At 46.0% G+C, this 22488-nt stretch overlaps 1 protein-coding gene across 12 annotated transcripts in view; it reads left to right on the forward strand.

Annotated features, from left to right (window-relative positions):
• PTPRS (protein tyrosine phosphatase receptor type S) overlaps nucleotides 1-22488 on the forward strand; it is a 139037-nt gene that overhangs the window by 53670 nt on the left and 62879 nt on the right. For all 12 annotated transcript variants that reach the window (XM_062595962.1, XM_062595968.1, XM_062595966.1 and 9 more), the window contains 3 exons: nucleotides 3921-4066; nucleotides 5045-5186; nucleotides 13379-13567. In XM_062595962.1, coding sequence (XP_062451946.1) covers nucleotides 3921-4066; nucleotides 5045-5186; nucleotides 13379-13567 — 477 coding nt within the window. The remainder of the gene's footprint in view (nucleotides 1-3920; nucleotides 4067-5044; nucleotides 5187-13378; nucleotides 13568-22488) is intronic.

Raw genomic sequence — 22488 nt, forward strand, 5'->3', positions numbered from 1 at the left:
AGCGTGTGTAGCCCGGGCTGGGGGACGGGGGAGCTCTTTGCTGTCTGCTCTCCTTGGCCCACCCCATGCGTCTCGCGAGTCGTGCCGTGGTCCTGACTAAGCACCCGGGGCGGCGTTTTGGCCGAGGGCGGCCGGGAGGATGTCAGGCATTGATCGGGGAGGCCTGTGCGAAATGCTTTGAGAATCAATTTTGACTCCAAAAAGCCCCGGGGAAGTCGATACCTGCCTACCGTGACCTGCCTCTGCTCCTTCCCCCGTGTGCGGCTGACTCCGGTCTGCCTTTTCTGAAACGTGGAAACAGATGCGGAAAGGAAGCCGTGCTTGGAAACCACGGGGCTGCATCTAGTGCCCAGGTGGGTCACCTCCTCACCCGTGGATGGAGTGCCCAAGTCACGCAAGGTCATTACTGAGACTCCCCGGCTAGCTGGGAAGTAGCCTGGCACCTCCCACCCCGTGGGAAGCACCTCCCGCCCGTGCTTCCTTCGATGGCTTAGCAGAGCCGATGCAGGTTTTCCCCTCGGTCCTTGGCGTGGCTGGAGCGTGCTGGACAGCGTGGGGAAGGGCTGTGCTGCGCCTGCTCCCCAGGGCTCAACGTATCGCCCACCTCCCTAGGCCACCATGAACCCTGGGGACAGGAGGGGCTGCCGGGAGACCAGATGTCGGGAAGAAAGTGGTGCAAGTCCCTAACTGTGCTCCCACCACCCCTTTCAGCTCTCAGCTCAGCTGAGTTAAGCCCCGCTGTGCTCCCACTCCTCAGACCACCTCTGGGATCTCCATGCCTTTCTCTGTCCTTGGCTGCTGACGTTTTGGACAGGCGCGTGCTGGCCAGCCTGTCTCCCTCACTGCCCGTCTATCGCTCGCTGTTCACCATGGCAGCAGCTCCTGAGGGACGTTTGGGTTTAACGGATGAGATGTCCCCTTCTTTCCTCCACTCCTACATCTTTCAAGCTTCTTTCCCATAAAGCTGCTCGAACCATTTTGGCATCTGCGTTGTTAGCTAGGAGATGGTTTCTTTATGCATTGAGTGCACTCGACGGACGTTTTTCAGCTTTGGTGTTGCATGGAGGGGTGAAGGAAGGAGTTGCTGCAGCAGCGGGTCCTCCTTCGGCGGGGAAGTCTCGGTTGCCCTGGCTGTCGCTGCTGGGAAGCGTGTAGGAGGTGGGCGGCAGCCGAGGGCAGGGAAAGGCTGTTTGACTCGGTGGCTTTCCATTAAGCTGTAGAGAAGAGTCACAGGTACACGGCAGTCCTCCAGGCTTTGCAGCGTTCCCTCCCGAGACCTAGACCCCACAGGCAACCTTTCCTGGTAGGAAAATTCTTCAAAGCTCCAGCTTCTTCCGCACCCATTTCAATACTGCAAGAACCAGGCTGTGCTTCCTGGCAAGCAGAGAAAGGGAGGGAAGAAACCACCAAACCTAGGCAGAGCTCAAACTCGATCTTTCCAAGACGGATTTGTTCTCCGCTCTCCGTAGGGGGAGACTGGCGAAGTGATACAGAAGTTGCTGCATTCTGTGCATGTCATCCTAAAAACGCCTGTCTCTGAATGGTTTCCACTTATTTATTTTAAATGGAGGCCCTGCTGCCTTGGCGTAGGCCCCTCCGAGAACGCTCGCGGCGTTTGGCTGTCGCGCAGCGCCTTCCTCCGGCTTCCCGATGCTGCCGAGGCATCCTGCGGAGCCGAGGCGGGAATCCTCCCGGCGTGCCGCGCCGCGCCGTGCCGCGCCGTGCGCCAGCCCTACGCGGCGTGCGGGGATCTGCTCCAGCTTTGGGTCGTTGTCGCCTTGCCCGCGGCACCACTGGCTTTCTCCTTCCCCGAGGGGAGAGGGCTGTTCTGCGAGCGGCGTGGCGAGCGCGGCGGTGACTCGGGGTGCGCGGGTGGAGAAGGCCACGGGTGGTGTATGAGCTCTGACTCCCGTTCGTTCTCTAATTTTTGGAGCGTTCTCCATTTCTCTAGTCCAGATGTACTTTTTTTTTCTTTTTTTTTTCTCAGTTGTGCTCTAATCACACTGCTTGCACCCACTTAAATACATATGTGGCACGAAGGAGTGTTAGAAGCCTTAATTTTAGGATATTGACTTATATCAATAGATTGTTCTTAAAAAGGCCTGGATGTTTTTGGCTGTGCCTTCAGAACTGACCTCTGCAAACTCTTCAGGTTTTGAACGCAGGAGAAGAGAGGATAGAAGTGAGGTTGCAGGCAGGGTGAGCATTTATATTTTAGCCTGAAGCAAAGTTTTGGCTCTGCTTTGCTCAGGTGGAAGACAGATTTCCCCACTGCCAGTGCCTCCAGAGGCACTTGCTTGGTAACCTTTAGCTGTAACATTGCAAGGAAGACTCTGACCTCTAAATATAGATTTAGATATTTATAAATCAAATGCTTTGTACACACAGCATTCAGTGGGACATAAACAGCTCCAGCAAATTGTATTTACCTCCAGCGTGGAAACAAATGCTTGATTGCATCACATGAGCTTGCTCAGTAGCTTTTATTTATATACTGCTTCCTTTTGTCTTTCGACCCCTAAAAGACCCTGAAGACTTTTCTCTAGCTACCGTTTGCCCTCTTCTGAAGCTCTTTGGTAGGCAGTTTGCATCTTGTTTTATAGACTCTGAATATGTACATATAAATATACACATTTCACAGTCATGTGGTCTACTTTCCTCAAGAATAACAGACGGCAACTTTATGATCTGAGTGATTTTATTTGAACACAGCTGTGGCCTTGTGATTTAAATATTTCAATAAATTTTAAGCTAACTAGATGAGAGGAAACTGTGAGGGAAAACCGGTTAGAGCAAGGAAGGAAGTATTCCCTGTGGGTGGAGGAGGTGGGGGTTCTGCAGAGATGCTCCTGTCCTTGTCTTCCATCAGAAGGCCCCTGACACCTTCCTTGGTCGCAATGCCCAGCATCTCCCCTCCCGGCAGGTGTGCTTGTGAAGGCCATCAGACCTGGATGGGAGTCAGTGGTGGGCATGCTGCAAGCTCAAGCGTTGGGCCCTTGGGCCCAGGCTGGTTAAAATGCAGCCCCAGGCTGTGAGTATGTTTGTTCAGGCCTCACTGCACCTTTGAGCAGCCGGTTATGAGAGGGGTTGGAGGAGCTTTTGGCTTCTTCTCTTAGCAGTATGAATTCCTTGCTTTTCTCAGATGTCTCATGATGGGAAGGGGGAACTGCAGGAACAGACTGCAGACTTGGCTGCCATGCTCTTGGTCTTAACAAGTGGTTTATTTTAAAATGGTGATGACTTTAGTTTGTTGTGCTGCATCCCCTCAGCTTGCTATTCTAAAAGATGGCATGCCTGTCACTGTGTGAATGAATCAGTGAGGGGCAGGGAGAAGGTTTGCAGATGAAAATAGAGCTACTGCAGCCAAGGGTGCTTCACATCCCAAAGCTGCCCTCAGCAGCGTATTTCACGCCATCATCTTCAAGATCCCTGTGTGCTACTTTCCTGCCCCATGCATTTCATGGTGCTTCTACCCTTTCCCCTTACCTTGAGTACGTATAAATCCTGCCCAGTCTGTGGTGATTTGTTCGTCTGGTAGGATCTGGGGATTGCAATTCAGTACTTCTAGATATTGTTTCTGGCTCTACCATGGACTTTTGGTGATGATTGTAGATTGGCTTTGCATGGGCAATTTCCACTGCACAGAACAGTTCAGAAGTCCACTTTTCAGAAGTCAGAGAGGCTTTGCAGCATCACCTCACTTCAATCTGGCTGTAGTATCAGACCTTTAACATTTTGTGCTTTAGCTTCTTCAGATGTAAAATGGAGGTAAAGACTGTTCTTTCCAAATGAGCTAAGAGATTTAATTTTATCTGGGATAATTAGAGAACAGCAGCGATAACGCTGCTATTAATTACAACCAGTATTTATTAGAGTTTGTCTTTCCTCGTGTCAATAATGACATTTTCTTTTTCAAAAAGGTCCTCCTGTGTTCATTAAAAAACCCGTGGATCAAATTGGTGTGTCGGGAGGGGTGGCCTCCTTTGTATGCCAAGCGACTGGAGACCCGAAGCCACGGGTCACCTGGAACAAGAAAGGGAAGAAAGTGAACTCCCAGAGGTTTGAGGTAAGAGGTGTCCTAGAAATCTGTGTGTGTGTGTGTATGTATAAAGAGAGAGATAAACACCAAGCAGCCAGTGCTGTTTTTTGGCCATTCTGAGAAGTGATAATGAAGGGAGGCTTGGAAAGGAGGAATTTTAGCTGCAGGAGTGAGATGCAAGCTCTCAGCCGTGTCAACAGCTGGGATTGTTCCAAAGCAAAAGACAACTAGGTCCACTTACATTATTGGAGTTTTTGTTCTGATTTGTTGTTTTTTTCCCCCCTCCTGGGATATAATATAAAGCTGCCTTTTTCCTTTCCCTAGAAACCCACCTAAGATGGTTCTTTTTCAGCTCTGTAAATGTGCCTTTCACACCCATCCATGTCATCATTATTTTAACCCTGAGACAGCCTGATGTGAACATTACAATGTCTGTATTACAGTGTCTATAACTGTACTGGCAGCCAGATCCAAGCCCAAGTATTGTTTAGATAGAAGTGAGTGTGGATGAACAAGGACTAGGAGGTCATTCTCTGGAATTCGTTGTGGGACTCTGCCTTGCCAGGCAGCTGTGCGCTAAGAGGAGAGTTGTGCTGTCAGCTGCCCAGGCAGATGGTGGACTGAGCAGGGGTTTGTCATTTTTGTTTTGTTTTCCCTTGGTCCATGTCCTCCTCCATCTTCACAGTTGTACGCTTAACACCCAGCCCACACCCCTTCTCTCCCCCAGTCTTGCTCATTGCTTCAGAGCTCTTGAGTTGTGCATAGCAGCTTTGGTAGGCTGAGGAGAGAGTTTGGTATGGGACAGTTTTCTGGCACTTGGAGCTCAGTGAAGAGTGAGAGAGAAGCTGACCATGGTGGTTATGATTAGGGGATTTGGGGGCAGCTGCAGGAGTGTGTTTGTCAGTCTGCATGTTTGCATATGTGCTGATGCCTCCTGTAGAAGTAGGAACGAACCTCTTGCACCCTAAGGATGCTTACTATGTCTGTGTCTCCCTTTATCCTCAGACAATTGAATTCGATGAAAGCGCAGGTGCTGTTTTGAGGATCCAGCCCCTCCGGACTCCCCGGGATGAGAACATATACGAGTGTGTTGCTCAAAACCCTCATGGAGAGGTCACCGTCCATGCTAAGCTCACCGTCCTCCGAGGTAAAGAGCATGCCTGCCTGCCTTGTTTAGATGTCACAAGGGAGAAAGCTTCAGCTTCTTCCTTCCTTCACATGAGGGAAGGCTGTCCCAAAGCAACTCATAGCCAAGGCACAAAGTCCCTCTTTTTTTTTGATCCATTCTGGCCTGCCAGATCTGTTTGCTGTTATTGCCTCAGAGAGTCATAAAATTGCTGTGTAAGAAGCTAAGCCAGAATTTAGCTGCTTGCTAAAACAGGACCTCTTTAGGTGATTTGACTGGATGATGACTGACGTCCCTTCCGACCTGAATTACTCTATGTTGCTATGATCTTCCCTCCCTTCCAGTAAAAATTTCATCCCCAGGTTTGTTTATGAGCAGCAGAAAAAAGGCTCCGTGCTGCTCCTCTGAATTGTGGCACTGTTCATCTAGGCACCAAGAAAATCCTACTTCACTGAGAAATCACTTAAGGTGCTGATGCTGAGATGGTATGTATTTGCAGAGGTTATCATGCTTGCAGTTGATAGCAGTGCTAGCATCTTTCCTTGTGCAGGATACCCATTTTCCCCCTTCTTCTAGGCTTCTGCACCATTTCCAGAGATACTTTGCTCCAGGCACTCTCCAAGAACACTTCCCCTCTCCATTTGGTTCTTTTTTTCACTTGTCCACACTATAAAGGATGTTTACATGGATTCCTCCTTCATGTCATCTGTTTGAAATATGCTCCCTGAACCTGATGTGGGGGAGGGAACAATATGCTATTGCTGTGGATGCCTCTGGATGTTTATTATTATTATTATCCTGGAGATTTATAAAACTGCTACATGAAAAACTAAGCCAGGCTGCTTGCTAAAGCTGACTTGCTTTAGGGGAAAAGATGCATGGTGTTCACAGTTCAAACCGTAAGTCAAGTGATCCTGGCAGAAAGGCCTGTAGAGTGTGGTGGACAGCTGTCCGAGAGCTCCAGAAGGGGGGTTAGTTTGAGGGCATTAGCTGTTGATGGAGCCATCAGCAGGAGGTGCTACAGGAGTGCTGTGGGCTTTTGGATAGGGGTGCTTGGAGTAAGAGCAGTTATTTTTGCAGTGAGCATTGCTAGTGACAGCTTTAGGTACTCCTGGCAGGGTGTGTGGTCCTCGTAAGGCTAAGTGGTAGCTTTACCTGTCTGCCAATTGCCTTTTCTCCAGCAGTTTCGGTGTTCGTTCCAGGAGCATCTAAAGACCTTTCATTTGAACGACAGTGAGCACATCCCTAACAGTACAGAGCTAAATTTGTGTGCAAATCCCTAACATACAGCAATAAGTAAAGGCTAGGCATAAAGGGCACATGGCAAAGCCCTTTACCTCCCTTGTGCTAGGAATATTCCTCCTGCTGCCCACCTGGCAGGCGCAGTGCTGTCAAGACACTGGCTGCCTTTGAGCGTGCAGGCCCACGGTCCAGTCATGCCTGACAGATTTGTGCAGGTGCACTTGTCTTTGTGCTATTCTTTTGCTTCTGCCTGGTATGCCATTTAACCTTATATTAGCAGCACATGGTGGGATGTCTCTGTCAAGAGACTGTAACAAGGTTTTATGACACGAGTGAGTCTAGCTGTGGTTATCCCAGAGGGCTGTGAGCTTGTTCTTCGTCTTACTCCCATGTATTCCTTGAGAGCTGTGACAGTTTGGGAGAAATGTCCTATGATCATATTCAAAATTTCTATCCCTTGAATCTACCTAAGAACAGTAGCATGAGAGAACATTGTCCTCTAGCTTCTGCCCTAGCAAATCCTGTGGATTCTTGGAGTGTTCGTAAGGCACTCTCCACAGCAAGCAAGCTGCAACGTGTGGGAAAAGGCGAGTTGTGCTCAGTGACTATCCTTAGGGATCAAGGTTCTTTGTACATGTCTTGCTGCAGTTCTTCCTTCTGGTTTCAGCATGGTACGCATGTCAGCTAGAGAGATAGGTGATGGAGCAGGAGCTACATCTCCCCACTGCTTCACTAATTACATACTTTGCTGATTCCACTAGAACGTTATTACTGTGTGCTTTACTCCTGCACTGTGCTGCTTTCCACAAGCATTCCCGCTCCATTTGCCTAACAGGACCTTGTTAGGTAGCTTTATTAACTGACTGTGCAAGAGCAGCTAGGATATCCAGTTCATGAAATTTGAAGGAGCAGTAATTAGCTGCAGGTCTAGGTTGTTGAAGAGCATTGAGGATGGAGTTTTTATAGCATACCCTCACCTTCCCTGCTTAGCTGGAGTTATTCTTTGCTTGACATTTCCTTAGCTTTCACATGGCGGAGTGTGTCTCCTCTTTATCTTCATTTCTAAGTGCTAGGAGAGTTAAAAGGATAAAGCACAAATCCACTAACTTCTACAGTGACAAAGTTAACGTGCTGGCATCTATTCCTCTTTTTCCTCCCCCTTCTGCTTTCACCCACTCTCCTGTTTGTCTTTTCTCTATCCTTCCTTGCAATGCCTCCTCCTCCTTTCTGTCTGTCTTCTCTCACTTTCAGAACTAATGCTTAACATGAAGATAGGGGTTGCTCCACAGCTTGGAGATGAATGTGAGTTGTCATTTGCAGAAGCTGTTACCCTGGCATGCTGTGGAGTATGGAAACCTGGGCCCCAGCTGTTATAAACTCTGCAGAATGGGGTTTGTAGTAATTATGCAGCCTGTTGGCTGTGCTGTTGTAATCACAGTTAGAAATACATGTATGCACCTTCATACTATACACATGTATGAACAGTTATGGGATTTCCGCAACATCGGTGCAGCCAGTCTGAAAGAACAAAAGAGAAAACCTTCTTCCCTACTAGATGCAGCTGCTGCAGGGACTGGGAGCACAATCTTTTTTGCTTATGCAGATGACTACTCCTGGATCAGACCCTGATAGAAATCCACATGTATTCACTTAAAAACAGGAAGCTGCAGGAGAGGAAACCTTTGGGACCAAGCTTCTGAGAAGCAAAGCTTGTGATGGACACCATTCAATTTATACACAGTCTCTTAACACCAGCTCTGCTGGCTTGTTTGCCCTTCCTGCTGTGTTTCTCAAGGGATCTGAGTTTTGATTGAGCTCTGGAGACTTGCTGTTCTTTCCACAGCTGGCTAGACATAGTGCCTGCAAATCTGATTCTTGCAGCGTCCAAAGAAAAGGAAAGGAAGTGTTTTTGGGAGGCATTTTCCAGTTATTGTTGACTCCAGCTGCTGTAGTTTTTCATTATAGCTTAGGCACAAAGTAAGCTTGTTGGCACAGGCACCCCAGCTCCCAATTGGTACAGTTTTTTTCTAAGCTCCGTGCTCCCACAAAAGATGTATTTTTTTTTTTAATTATTGCTTCTTGTATACAGAATGCTTTCGCTCCCCTTCTTTAGTAGCCTGAGACACAGATTCTCTAGAGCAGGCTATGCAAATGCCACCAAGGATTGTCCTGTGCTCTCAGCAGCTGGCTGGGCTGTGCGTGCCGGGGAGCTTTGACGCAACTCTCTGCCTGCATTCCCTCCTGGGCTGGGAGGCAGCAGGCTGGATTTCAAGCTGGGGCCAGGCAAGGCTTAGCTCATTGCTTTCCTGAAGTTGACGGAGGGTGTTCCGTAGCAGTTACCCTATGTAAGTGGTTAGTAAATGCAACAAAAATTGCACGTTGATCCCCTTAAAACCAATGCTTGGGTCCGGTTAAATGTAATGGAACAAAATCACTTTGCCCCAGCAGCTCACTGCATATTGGCCAATGCTGTCTTTTTATGGAGGATTACTGCACTCTGGAAAATTGAGGAAAACTGCTGTTATTTGTATAAAGTCTGTGGTGGTTATTACCAGTGTATGATTCAGGCTGCTATGGATGGGCTTTCGGAACTTCTTTTCATATGATTCCCTATTGTTATTTTTATGAAGTATTCATACATTTCTCTAACAGTTCTGGCCTGACATTTTTCTCACACGTTTCCTACTCAAAGGGAGCATCTGGTATGGGCAACTATAAAGTCCTAGCAAAGTCTCTGCTTTTTTTGTGTGTGTGTGATTATTTGCTTTAGATTAGCAAAAAGTAAACAAAAATCAGTTCTAGATGCTGAATAGAAAGCATCAGGTCTTACAGAAGCATGCCTTTAGCTGGCCCTTCTGAAATGTTACCTTACTACTTGAAAAACTCTTGGCACACTTTCTTCAAACTTGTTTTGTTGTTCTTGCAATGACCTGAAAATCAAGCCAAGTTGAAGCAGATAAGTTTTATAGCTGATGAATAATATTGGAGCGACTTAACTCAGATGCCTTTATAAGGAGTGTACATGGGGTACGTTAGTGTCTGGAAGGCAGTGTATTGCCTACACAGTTGTGAAGTCCAACACACATCTCCAAAAGCGTGCTCATTGTCTATAACCATGCAAATTTTTAATAACGTTGCTAGGCTATTTAGATATTTTCGTAGCAAAATTCTCAGATAAAAATACATGGAATCAAAGACAGAACATGTTACTTTAATTTCTATCATGTATTTAAATTGTCTTGGGAAGTGTAATTACAGTTAACTAAGACATAGATATGTACATATTGATGGAAAGAACCTGCTTATCTAATTTTGGAAAGTATATAATGTAGGGATACCTGTTGGGGCAGAGGCAGCTTAGGTAGTCATAAACTTATATGAAAAGGGCAAGAATGAGATTTAGGAGTGTTTAATTTTGATCCTGATTCTACTTAAAACTAGCATTACTCAAGCTGCTGCATCTCTTTGTTCTTGTTTTCCTCACCTTGAAGTGAGGATAACTGACTGCTCAGAGACCAGCCAGCGTCTATGAGCTGGGCTGCATATCTCCAGAGAAGGGCAGAAAATTCTTCCTCCTCTCTTCAACAACATCCTTACTGTAGCTGTTTGCATTCAATACATAGCGCGTCAGTACATGCTCACACCCTCCTTCTCCTCTAAATTATTAAACAACTGAGCACACCCTGTGGGAAAAAGAGCAGCAACAACACCCTCTTTATCTTTCTTCATCATCCTCATTTCCAGTGCAGCTAATTATCTAAACACAGAACTGCCACCTTCTAGAGTGACAAGAAAACAGCGAGGACCAGTGTCTCTATTTGCTTTATTCGTATGACTGTGTGTGTGTCAGCGCATGCGCCCAGGTTGGTTCATGGCACACCATGAACCAACACAGACCATGTCCTTCAGTAGGATTTATTATAAATGAGTGCTGAAGTGCTCTTCTCTCCTTTCCTCCCTCCTTCCCTCTTCCTGCACTCTTTCTTACCCTACTTTGTTCAGTGGCCTTGAGATAATGTTACAGCTTTTTCTCAGGGGAGGTCTTTAAAATAGTCCAAGAGCAGGTTTGAAGAAGGTGCTTGGGAGAATCTATTCATATGGCAAGTGCAACACGTGAAAATATTTGCCTGCATAGGATAGCAAGATTCTCAGTGGTAAGCAGCTGCCCAGATGTGCCCTCCAAGCTGCTTCAGCTTGCATCTTGGGTCTTTCTTCTCGCGATTGGCCGGGCTGCTTTTAGAAAGAGAATTCACAATCCAAGCCATTCCTTATTTATTTACTTGGTAACAGGTTTGGGCTGGTGTTTGGGGATTGAGGGGGAGGAGAGTAGGGCATGTGTGTGCATGTCTTGTGGGGATTGAGTTGAGACTGTAATTGCATTATTACAGGGAATCCAATTGTTAGGGGATGAAGACAGTTTCACTTTCCTGGCAGGAAGGAAATCTGAGCACTTGAATCAGTGGAATATGTGATATTCAGAGATTGCTTCCTCTGCTGATCTGATCCTCAAATCTGATCACGCCTCTAGTCGCAGTTGTTTTAATTAAACTCAGAGGAATTCTGCACAATGTGCTGCAAGATTAACATTTTTGTTTAATTAGAAACACTCAGTAATCATAGTTGTACCAGGCCTCCCCTAACACACACGCACGTGCGTGCACAGACACCCTGCCAGTCAAGAGGGCTATTCTCTCTGTGGATTAATTGGTTCGTGAAATTAACGGACCCGGGTCTGAGCCAGGTGGAGCAGCATCACCAGCGAGGAGGATGAAAGCAGTAATCAATAATGATGTCATCTGCAGCCAATGCGGCAGCGGCTCCGCGGCTCCTTAACGACACACCACCGCCTGGTTAAATAGGAGAAGGGAAGAGAAGACTTGAAAAGCCTGGCTGAAAGCTGTGTAAAGGCAAAGCAGTTCTGAGGGTCCCTCTGTCCTGAGCTCACTCCTGAGAGGGCTTGGGGTGTTGCAGCACGCACAATCTGCAGGAGCACGTGCTGTTTGGGGACTCCTACGATGCCCAAGCACATCCTGGTGAAGGCAGAACTCAAAGGTTTGGTTCAGTCCCTTGTTAAAGATGTCTGTGTCTCTATTTAGAATACATTTCCCTGGTTTAGAGATGCTTAAAATGCACCAAAATGACTACCCCTTTATACTGCTGTAAGTTGTCCGTACTAAGGGAGCTGTATTACTTTAGCAGTTATAAAATGGTATGTGTTTTGTTTATGGACGGATTCCTTTGATATGTGGAGAGAAGTGTGGTTAATACAGTTCATTCTCCAGTGAGTCACAATAGATCCTTTCTAACTCTGCATAGATGCTCAGAGAAAGGAAACAATGCACATTTTCAAACACACAATTGAGCCATTTAAACCCTTTTCTTCCCTGCAGTAGCTATGCACTGCTAATAACAGTACTAGACAAGAATTTCTCAGCCTTGAGTAGCTTCCAAGCACTGCACAAACCTTTGACTCTGCCCTGATGAGCTTCGCAGGATTTCAGAAGTTTAACCATGAGCCACAGCAGCGTGGAATAACTCTCACCCAAATCACATGTGTTTGAATTGCCAGATCCCAGTATTGGTCTATAAAGAGCTCCAGCCTGCCTTGCTGTCAACAGAAAACGCACCCACTGTCCTCAGCACCACCAAAGCGAAGCTTCATCTTTTGTTGCACTGTCCCTGGGTTCAGCTGTATGTGGCTTGGCTCCGTTACTTTGGACGCACAGCGTGCCAATAGTACGAAACGAGCTCTGGTAACGTTTGCAGTTGGTGACGAGCACCAAAGCAGGAGTTCCCAGCCCTTCTCTGCAGCCATTGCAAGAGCTCCCATTGGTTTCAGTGGGGGACTGTCGCTTTTTGAAAAATCCCACCCTTTCAAACCCCTCTGTGTTACTCCCCTTGTGTTCCTTCACCCACTTTTGGGATAGATTCGATCCCAGGTTCCTGAGGCTGGGATTCTTCAGCATTCATCATTTGAAATGACAGACACTCCCGGTGAGCTCTCTCCGTGGTTTCTGCAGCTTCCTTCCCAGCTGCCCTCCCCCAGAGGTGCATCCTGGAAACCATGGCATGTTCCTGAGCTGCATCAGCCAACCCAAAACAGTGCTCTCCCATTGAGCTGGGAGGTGATGACAAAGATTCTGGAGGAAACACTGGGGTTTTATATTAGTTATCACAGATTAGTCAACATCAGTTAGGATTGCCCACCTCGCCATCATTGGTGAAGGCAAAGGCAAGATTGAGAAGAAGCAGGAAGCTCTGTTGAGCTGTCTTCTAGGCTGGTGCGACATCCCTCTTCTTCTAGGGCAGCAGCACTCTGAGTTAATAAATCTAAAAATCACACCCTGTCTGACAGCACTTGGCTTATTGTTGTTATGTGTGTCCCCTCTGGTAACTGCAGCTGGGTGATATTTTCCTCTCCTTTCTCTCCTAGTTTCCACTGTGTGTTTGACAAGCCTTTTCACAAAGTCACTTTCGTTATTTCTCTTGCGCGGTTAGTTTCCGTACCGTAGGGTTTGGAGGGGAAAGAGGAATTGTTCCTTTCAGATGTGACTTGTATAGACTGTACTCGGCAGCGCAGGGATCTTGGTCATAGTGTGCACAGCTTCTGCTATAAAAACAAGTGCAAGTCACTTAACGAGCAGAGGGGTTTGGTGCAGGATCTGGAGAAACTTTACGACGACTGTGCTCCTGCCCAAAAGTTTTTGGACTGACAGATTGCGTTTAACTGTAGAATTTTCTTGTGAAATATTAGAGTCACACAAATGCGCAAGCTAGTAAATTGGACTGTTTACTGTATTTTCACAGGCCATCTATGGACCATTCACTGTAGCCTTGTTTTTGATTGCATTGCACAGAGTCCTGGACAGCAAGTCTGCTTGATGCTTTCTTCAGGGTATTCCACTAAACTTCACCTGCCCAGAACCCTAATACATGTTTAACTACTCTTCATTTGTTCTTTAACCCTTCAGAGGATCAGTTACCTCCCGGCTTCCCAAACATTGATATGGGACCCCAGCTGAAAGTGGTGGAGCGGACACGAACGGCCACAATGCTCTGTGCAGCCAGTGGGAACCCAGACCCAGAGATCACCTGGTTTAAAGATTTCCTGCCTGTCGACCCCAGCGCCAGCAATGGGAGAATAAAACAGCTGAGATCCGGTAAGGTCCTTAAAGAGAATGCCTGGAGGGTTCTGAAACGGAGAAGGCTGCTGACATATATGGGTCCCACTGGAGCAGACTGGGGCATTAGCTTTTCTTCATTTCTGGGACTCCTGTTCTTTCCCAAGGAGTGGTTGGAGTATTTTCCCTTCCATCTTATCTTTCTGACTTTCCCTGCTGCCTAGTTAGCAAAATGGGAAACACTGTCAGCGGGGAAGCTAGCTCCCATATAGGAGGACCATAACTAGTCTGCTCTCCTGGGTAATGGTGCTCTTCCAGGTCAGGTAAAATTGGGATTCAGAAGGAGGCTGACGGGTTCCTCCTTGGACCAAAAACTGGGTAAGGAAGAAAGAGACTACTACAGCAAATGCCATTTTAGACCTCATGCACCCAGGATGGGGTCTGCAGCTCAGGCAGCCTCTTATTGTTGAAGCATGACCCTGTTGGTGTAGATTGAGGCCCTCAACACTAGAGTTGAAGAACAGCTCTTGCAGGATCTTTCTGGCATCAAGTCCCTGCAGTCATTGCTGGAGAGCAATTCTAAGCATTCACGAGTGAACTCTCAGTGCTCACCAGCAGTGCCCACGGAGTGGATCTCTATGAACAGATGTACCCCAGCTCTGTGGCTCTTGTCAGTTCTTGTCTTTTCCATCTGCTTGTCCATCTGTCTCTTCTGTTTGTTTTTGTTTGTTTGTTTGTTTTTTGTGTGTGTGTCAATGTGACATCTCTTAATATTCGTATTTCAGGAACTGTATACTTGTTGAATCTCCTGGTTCACAGTGTGAGTGCATGTCTGGTGCGCAAGAAGGACACAGGTGTATTTATCTTTGATTGCTACTGATAAAGTTCCTCCGTTTCTCAACTTAAAAGCCTCTAGTTTCTCTCTGATAACTGCAAATATGAAGCAACCTTTGGAACCTTTAATATCTGACAAAAACTAAACGAAAAAGTAATCCTTTTAAGTACTGCTTTGACCCAGTCTAGAGGAGAGTATGTGTGTGGTTAGGCTTAGCAAGTGCTAGAGTCACTTGAACTACTCAGAACATTCCTTTGGCAAAGACGGAGCATTTTTAAGAGAGTTTTTTTGGCAAAGGAATAGCATTGTTGTAGGAAAGGGAGAGCAGAGGCTTCAATGTAGCAACTGGGGTTGCTATGTGTGTATCTGACATTTTACAAGTTGGCCAGTCAAGCGATATCCAACTACTTCTACCCAGACCTTTGCTGTCTCTGAAATAATCAGTTCTGACTCTTATAATGCTGGATCTGGGCATCAGAGAACAAAACTACCTGATTTTTCTCTTACCATATTTGACAAAGGGTCTACATAAAGATTTTTAGTTCTGTGAGCCACCAGTGATAAAGATTCACTATAGTCTCAATTCAGTGTAGCTTTTATATACCTGCACAAATGCATCCTTATTCAGCGAAGCAAACTTAAATGCAGATTCTTAAGCTGCTTTGTCTAAATCTGAATATACTGCTGAATCGCTCAAACACTGATGAGACTGACCTGCCTTTTTTATTGTGAAAGCTGAGTCAAATGCAAATTAAAAAAAAAATCACTCAGCATAAATAATGAGAGGTAAACTAGAATTATATCACACTCTGTGACCATGATCTGAAGTGTGAGTAATATACAGGCAGATTATTTTTAATACACTTACCATCTTGATAGAATGCCTTTATACTCCTTAACTGGGTTTGATCTAGTGTTTTCCTTAAAAGCCAGTGCTGCATTTTTATTTCGATGAATTGGTTAGCCTTAGGGTAAAGGCCCTTGGCCCGTCTGACAGATCTGAAGATACCTGCCAAGAATTAATCTCATTTACAGCTGCTTTGAATTAGTAAACTGATAGAAGCCTGATGCATCTCTGTTGTCCTTAAGGGCATAAACCTGTTGCTTTTGTCCCTGCTGTGAAAGGGAGTACAGACTCCTCGTCACGTTAGAGGGCTGATGGTCAGGACTTCTGAGTCCTCTTCCTGATTTGTGTCTGCTTTGGTGGCCTGTCAAAACTTGCATGTTCTCTGATGCAAAGGCCTGAGAAAGTGGAAAATGCATTAACATCAGGGTCATCTGTATTATGTTAGTATTTCGGTCAGTGGAAAGGAGTTGGTTTAAGACCAAGGCAGAGCAGATTGAAGTGCGTGTTTGTAACTTGAGTATATGTATGGAAGGTGATACCTGTTTGAGTGCTGATGATGTGAGTACTGCTAGTGTCAGAACTTAATTTAACACATTTATCTTTACAGAAAACAAACTTTGCTGCCAGAAGTGTAGCTCTGGCACACATTAGGGTATTGGATGCTTCAGGACACTGCTAATCAGCTTCGGAGTCTTTCACCCACAGGTCATCAGTATGACTCCAGGCCTGCTCCTTGGGGATTAACGATTATAGGCAACTGCTGGGTGTTTGATAATCCTTCTGTGAAGAGGAGTGTAGGGAGGAGAAGTGACCCTGGTCCTAAGTTGCAGCTTTATCTCTGTGCTTTTGTGCTAACAGACTTGGCATAGAAGCCAGCAATTGTTTGGGTGGTGAAGACTTGACTGTGCATCGTTCCTGGATGGTGCCTGGGAAAGACGCAGTCTGATAGAGCAGCCAGGACAAGCCAGTTGCCCAAATTCTGCCATGGATATGAAGTCATCGCAGCAGAATCCATGCTGTTTTATTATGGAGGGTGTTTAGCACTGAATTTTTACTGATATGTGAGTTAGTGGCAAACATGCAAATTAGCTCATTAAATTCTAAATGGTACAAATGAAACGTCATATACACAAAGCTCTGCAAAATTGGGTAGCTGTGTCCAGATTTGGTTCTCATTTATACTAAAGCAACTCAGTGTTTCACTGGTAGTATAAGGGACCTCTGAGAAGACGGTCATTATATTTGCATCAAGAAGTGATACGACATTAGCCATAGAGGCATTTCTCTATCCAGTGTTTCTTCTCCTCCTCCTCTACATCTTCAAATACATTTTTCAAGCAAGTATTTTAACGCTTGAGGCTTTTGACTGAATGAAAAGCTAAGTTGTGAACCAAAGGAAAATGGAGAGAACCTCTGTTCTAGGCCCCTGCCTTCCTTAGGCTCCTATGCACATCTCAGCCTTAGAGAACCAGGTTGCCTAAGAGCTGAGGTGGTCTTGGTGGTGGAAGAGAAATGGCTGTTGCTGCTTTGCTCTGGCACAGGCTGTCTCAGGGCATTCCAGGTAGCAGCCGGCGTCCTTTGCTCAGCCGTGCCACCTAGGGGGGGATGACGGGAGGCGGCGTGCGGCTAACTTCTTACATAATAGAAACACTGAAACCTTTTGTCTTGTGTGTTGTCTTCTGCTTTCTGTAACATAAATTACTGATTATAGCTATATATATATATATATATACACGTGTACATATATATATATATAAAAAATACAAATAACTGATTATAACAAACTTAATTTCTTCTTTTTTCTTTTTTCACTATTTTTTACACTCAGAGACCTTTGGTAAGTTTGTTCAATTTAAAAGCAAAAAAAAAAACAAAAACAAAAACAAAAACAAAAAACAGAACAAAACCCCCCAAACCTGCTAATGTCCAGATTTGTAACCCTTGCCCTTCAAACTAATTCCTTTGTAACAGCTTTTTGAGATGCATGCTATGCATTTCTTCTACTAACTCCTTCAGTAAGGATATTCTGCCCTCTTAATGAACTTCCGCAGGGGTATTGCAGGCTACAAAAATAATAATAATCATCCTAATTAATATATCTATATAAAGAGATAACAGCTAAATATTAACCTCCTAACATTGGATAGATTTTCTTTTTGTAACTTAGCAACAGTTGTCCTGGAATTCCCCAATTACACAATAGCTTGTACCCTGGAACTGTGATAATTGTGTTCACACCTGCAGGAGGACTTGGAGTTTCACATCTAACAGAGTTACAGGCATTTTCTGAAGGGAGAGATGGGAGTGCAGCGTTTTCAAATTGCAACTGTAAATCTCAGGGCATTGGCTATTGGAAAAGGTTGAAAAAGGAGATGTCCCATTCCCCCTCTGATCCCCCTCCCCCAGATCGTCTTCATCCCTTGGGAAACCAGGAGGCTGTCTGCAGAGCTCAAGTCACATTTCCTCCTTGCGCCAAGTCCCCTTTTGTTATTAGAGATGTAGCAATTGCAGCTGTCAGCCAGGAACCAGGATTAAAATTGCAGAAGACCCTTGATGATTGCTTGCTTGTTTGGAATAGAAGGCGCTCTCCACCCTCAGGAGAGGAGCAGTGCACACACATGTTCTCACATGTGGCCTGACAGAAGGTGGGGATGTGTTTTCTGTCATTGCCATGGCAATGATGTCTTCCTCCTCTCCTTGTTTTCAAGGCTTGGAGAGTCTGTAGGCAGCTCGCTGTGTGAGAAGAGTCAGAGGAGGGGATTGTGGAAGAGCAGATCCCGTCTTCTGTGGCAGAGGGGGACACTTGCCTGCGGTTTTCAGCCTGGCACTGTCTTGGGCCTTTATAAGGCAGAGGCAAGTGCTTTCTGGGGTCAGCTGCCTTTGCCTCTGTTGCTGAATTCGAAGGTGGCCATCCGGGCTCAAAGCTTGCCTAAAAAGGCAGGTTGCCTCTTCCTGGACTGCTGTGGAAGGCGATACGAATAGTCTGCATGTGGCATCTGAAACCCAGATTTTCACTTGAAAGATCACCATCTTGATCCCTTGCCTCTTTAATTTTTCCTACAAAGCTGGTTATTTGCTTCTGCCATGGACAGTGGTGAGCCTAAGATGTTTGCTCATGAAGTGTTAGGACACCAGGCAAGCCAGCTAGTGAACATAGAAGCCTCCCCAACAGTCCTTAGGAAATCTTAGAGGACCTGTCAGAGCACTTTTAAAATAGATTAATTTGTTTCAGATCCTTCTCCTGCACAATCCTGCTGCCCCGAAATTGAACATGAAGCTAGTTAGATGTGAAACTCCAATAGTGAAAATCTACCATCTGTGTCCCTGCCGCCTTTCAAACTACTGTTCTTGCCGTTCAAGTCACTTGATCTTATTTTGATTCAAATTCTGTCCCCTCCTCTCTGGTATGGACTGCGTTGCAAAGCACCTTTAGCTCCACGCCTGTACGTCCCATGTGCCAGAGTTAGAACTGGAAAGACCAGGGTGGCATTGCTTGGCTTGGCTCGCTCCTAGGAGCACTGGGGCTGCTGTCAGCCCGTTTCCAGGGGCAATGCTGATGTTTAGAGGAAACAGGGACCCACTAGCCTATGCTAACACAAGAAGGCGATGGCTGCAGTCGTGTCCTCCATGCTTACACAGCCCTGACGTAGAGTGTGTTTCTCCTGTCAGTTAGAGTGAGCCTTCGCAGGAATGGCCAGGCTCAGCCGAGGCCAAAGCAGCTTTAGAGCAGCGGATGGTGTCGGGGTCTCTTCCCCACCTCTACCCTTTTCCCATTAGCCTTTTCCAGATTTGTGCCACAGATGGCAGATTTTCGCTCCGGTTTTGAAACAGAAGGATGTATCGGAGGCTGTTTCTATTTCCACTGAATTGATCTGTAACCCTCTGCTACTCTGTCTTTCTCTCGCTTTTTAAAACCTTCCTGCCGTCTCCGGTGCGGAGATCTGCCCGAGTACACGCTTCTCCCACCTCTCTCTCTTTCACGCGCTCTCTCTCCCACCTCTGTCCTGAGAGCTAACCAGCCTGCTTTATTAACCTTAGCTAGTTCCTAACCCTAACTAGATGCTAACTTTTCTCTAGCAAATAACCTAACCTCTTAACTAGCAGTTGAATATAACTAGAATCTAATATCCTAACACTATAACACTTCTTTTCCCTTGTCTCCTTCCAAAAATATAGGTGAACCGTAATCAGTATCAATAAATTTTTACCTTCTATCCTGAAAATGGAGCATTGAACCGCAGCACAAGAAGGATGGCTGGGCCGAAGGATAAGGGGGGAAGGGACTGTCATGTGGTTCAGGCAGAAGATTGGCACGCAGGGGCCTTGACTCCTGGTCTTGCCTCTGCCACAGACTTCCCTTTGGGACCTTGGGCAAGTTGCTTCATCTCTACCTCAGTTACCCCGTCAGCAAAGTGGGGGTAATAATACTGCTGTAATTCACTAGGGGGATGCTGATACTTAAAACGAGCTGTGCCTGCCCTGGCTGGAGGGTACTGCAGAACGACAGTGGTATGATTGCAGAGGAGCACTTGCATCTCTCCCTTGTAAGCGGTAAAGTTTGGAGCGAGTGTCTGCGGAGTCTGCCCTGTTCTCAGGATTGGGGTAAAAAACAACCGACCAAATAAAAAAGCCCTTCTTTAATAAGCTGTGTGACAAGTCTGAATGCCAATGTGAGCAAAAGGACCTGCTGTGTTTTCAAAGGAAGATGGTTGTAGCCTCAGGAGTTCAAATGGGGGGGGGGGGACAGTGATTTTACCCATGTGTGGCATGGTTCACCAGCCTCAAAGTTACTTCCTTTCATCTGTGAGACCTGCCTGGGCAGAAAACTCATGTCAGGCACTAGAGACAACTGGAGGGGGTTTAAATAAATAGAGTCCAAGAGATGCAGTCAGGAGGCAAGCATAGCAGGGGTTTTCTCTCCCCAAGCACACTGTCTCCAGTGCTGGCACTAGGGAGGCTTCCAGAGCAGTTGCCAGAGGTATCCTCTTTGCCTATCACTTGTGCAGTAGTTTGAGCTTCTTTTGTGCAGAACATCTGGCCTCAATCTCTGTGCTGTGTGGAGCCACTGGAGGATAACTGAGGGTCCTGATAAGAGCATGCATTAAATTCCACACGCATCTGTGTCAGTAATTTAAGTTTGGAGCTGTGAAGTCTCTAGCAGAGCTAAGATCAGAATCTGCAACTCTTCATGTGTTGCAAGGTACTTGGAAGTCTCTTTTCCTAACTGGGGTAACGTGGTTGTAATGTCAATCCTTTCCCCCAGTGGTAACGAAGACAAATGTAAGTTTATCATATGTTCTGCAAGAAGCAAACATTAATGTTAGCTGAGAACTTGAAGACTTTCTTTTTGTTCTTACCAACAAAATGGAGCCAATCTCAAGAGTTTTTAAGCCAAGTGCGATGGTGATTCTGTAAACTTCCAGCTGAATTGGACTGCTTTAAAAAGGGCTTCCCTGCTTTGAGTAACCCGAACCCTCTTCAGTCTGTCCGTATAACGTACAATGAGGTAGTGCAGGAAGTATCCTATGGGGAACTGTCTTCCTTGGCTCAGGTCCTTTTCCCACGGGCAGTCCAGATGTTTGGGGTTTTACAGTCTTTTCACTTCTTTTCTTTGTTTTCTTTGCAGAAGGTACACCGATCCGAGGTAAGACACCCCCAACTCGCTCACTCACCCACTCTCCAAACACCTCTCTCCACTCAGTTCCTGTTTCATTGACCTGTGCGCAATCCAAATTCTTGCTGTTGTTGCTATGTTTTCTTGTCCTCCTTCACCTCTGGTTGTTTATTTTTTATTATACCCGTCTTTATTTTATATACGGTTATAATGTCTGCTTTCGTTTGCTGGGTGCACTAGCTAATACTGATACTGTTATTCTAATAACATCTCAGGCTCTGCTGCTTCAGATTTATGGCAGAATTTTGAGAACCAATCTCTCCAGGACTGTGAAAGACTGAAGTTTATCTTGGGCATTAAATGCTATCAAAGCTTGGTAAATACTTAGGGCCTTTTCTTGATTGGTGCAAAGTGCTCTCAAACCACTGGTGGTGGTGAAAGGTTTCTAGTCCTTTGTTCAGTCAGATTTTCAGCACTTACCATCTCAGTGTACTCATTTGTTTGGCCTCAGAGCCTTCTTTCCCTTTCTTCTCTACTCACTTACCCTTAGGTTTTTCTAGGAAAGATACTCTTGGTAAGTAGCTTCTGCACTGTCTCTTTAATAGAGCCAAGAGGATGTTAGACCTCGAGCTGTCATGAAAAGTCAGCAGGAATTGGGTGCATGCCCCTCAGAACACCCTGCTTTGGCTTCATCTACACTTGTAAATTTAAAGGTCTATAATTCTCTGCAGGTGAAAGCAATAAGAGGTACTGTAGGTGAGGTATTTGTTGTCACACATCATCTGTATTGGCTCATGACCAGCGCTGAGAGCTCACTGAATTCCCTGCACTGTGATTTGCACCATTGCATTCACCAACAAAGCTGCAGTGGTCAAGAATAAAGGGGCAAACCCTTAGCTAGCTAGTGCAGGCCAGGCTGGCTTTGCCGGTTTTCTTATTGCTCTGGAATGCGGCTTCGTCTCCCCACGCGTTCCCCACGCAAACAAGCAATGTTCGTGAGCCAAATAAAGCCTCTGTTTGGAGCTGGTCGAACCAACCCACAGATTTGTCCAAATTAACAAAAACTTCTAGGAAAACCTGCCTGACACAGCTCTCCACCACAGTGGAGCTTTCAGATGACAGAGAATGCTAGAGTTTAATTCTGTATGAAAACTGCTCAGCTGTGAAGTCTCAGAGTGAAGTTTCAGTCCGTTGGGTTTCAACTTCTGCTGCTGGATTGAAATACCAACAGATTCTTTTGATGAGAGTTTGGTTTGGTTTGGTGGTTTTGGGCGGGGAGGTGGGTTTTTTAATTCTATCCGTTCTGCAATTGGGAGCTGCCAGACACGGAGGATCCTGGCAGGAGCTACACCATCACACCCCGTCCCTCTCGTGAATATCCTCGCAGCCTGACGTCTTCCCACACAACACCCTTTTCCACCCACGCACACACTGAGGAATGCGAGCTCTGTGTCCTCCTCACATGGATGCATTGGGTTTCCTTCCTGAAGAGGCTGTATCTGCAACAACCATATCATTTGCACTTCTCTCACTTAAGATTTAATCAATAATGTTACACTGAGCTGGAATTGTTTGTTTTTTCTGTTTTGCTTAGTTTTTTTCCGGGGCTGGGTGTTAATAGTCATAGCACATGTGAGCTCTGTCCATATCTGTAGTGTAATCAT

The sequence above is a fragment of the Rhea pennata genome, chromosome 27 (assembly GCF_028389875.1).
Source record: "Rhea pennata isolate bPtePen1 chromosome 27, bPtePen1.pri, whole genome shotgun sequence".
In the NCBI taxonomy this organism is placed as follows: Eukaryota; Metazoa; Chordata; class Aves; order Rheiformes; family Rheidae; genus Rhea; species Rhea pennata.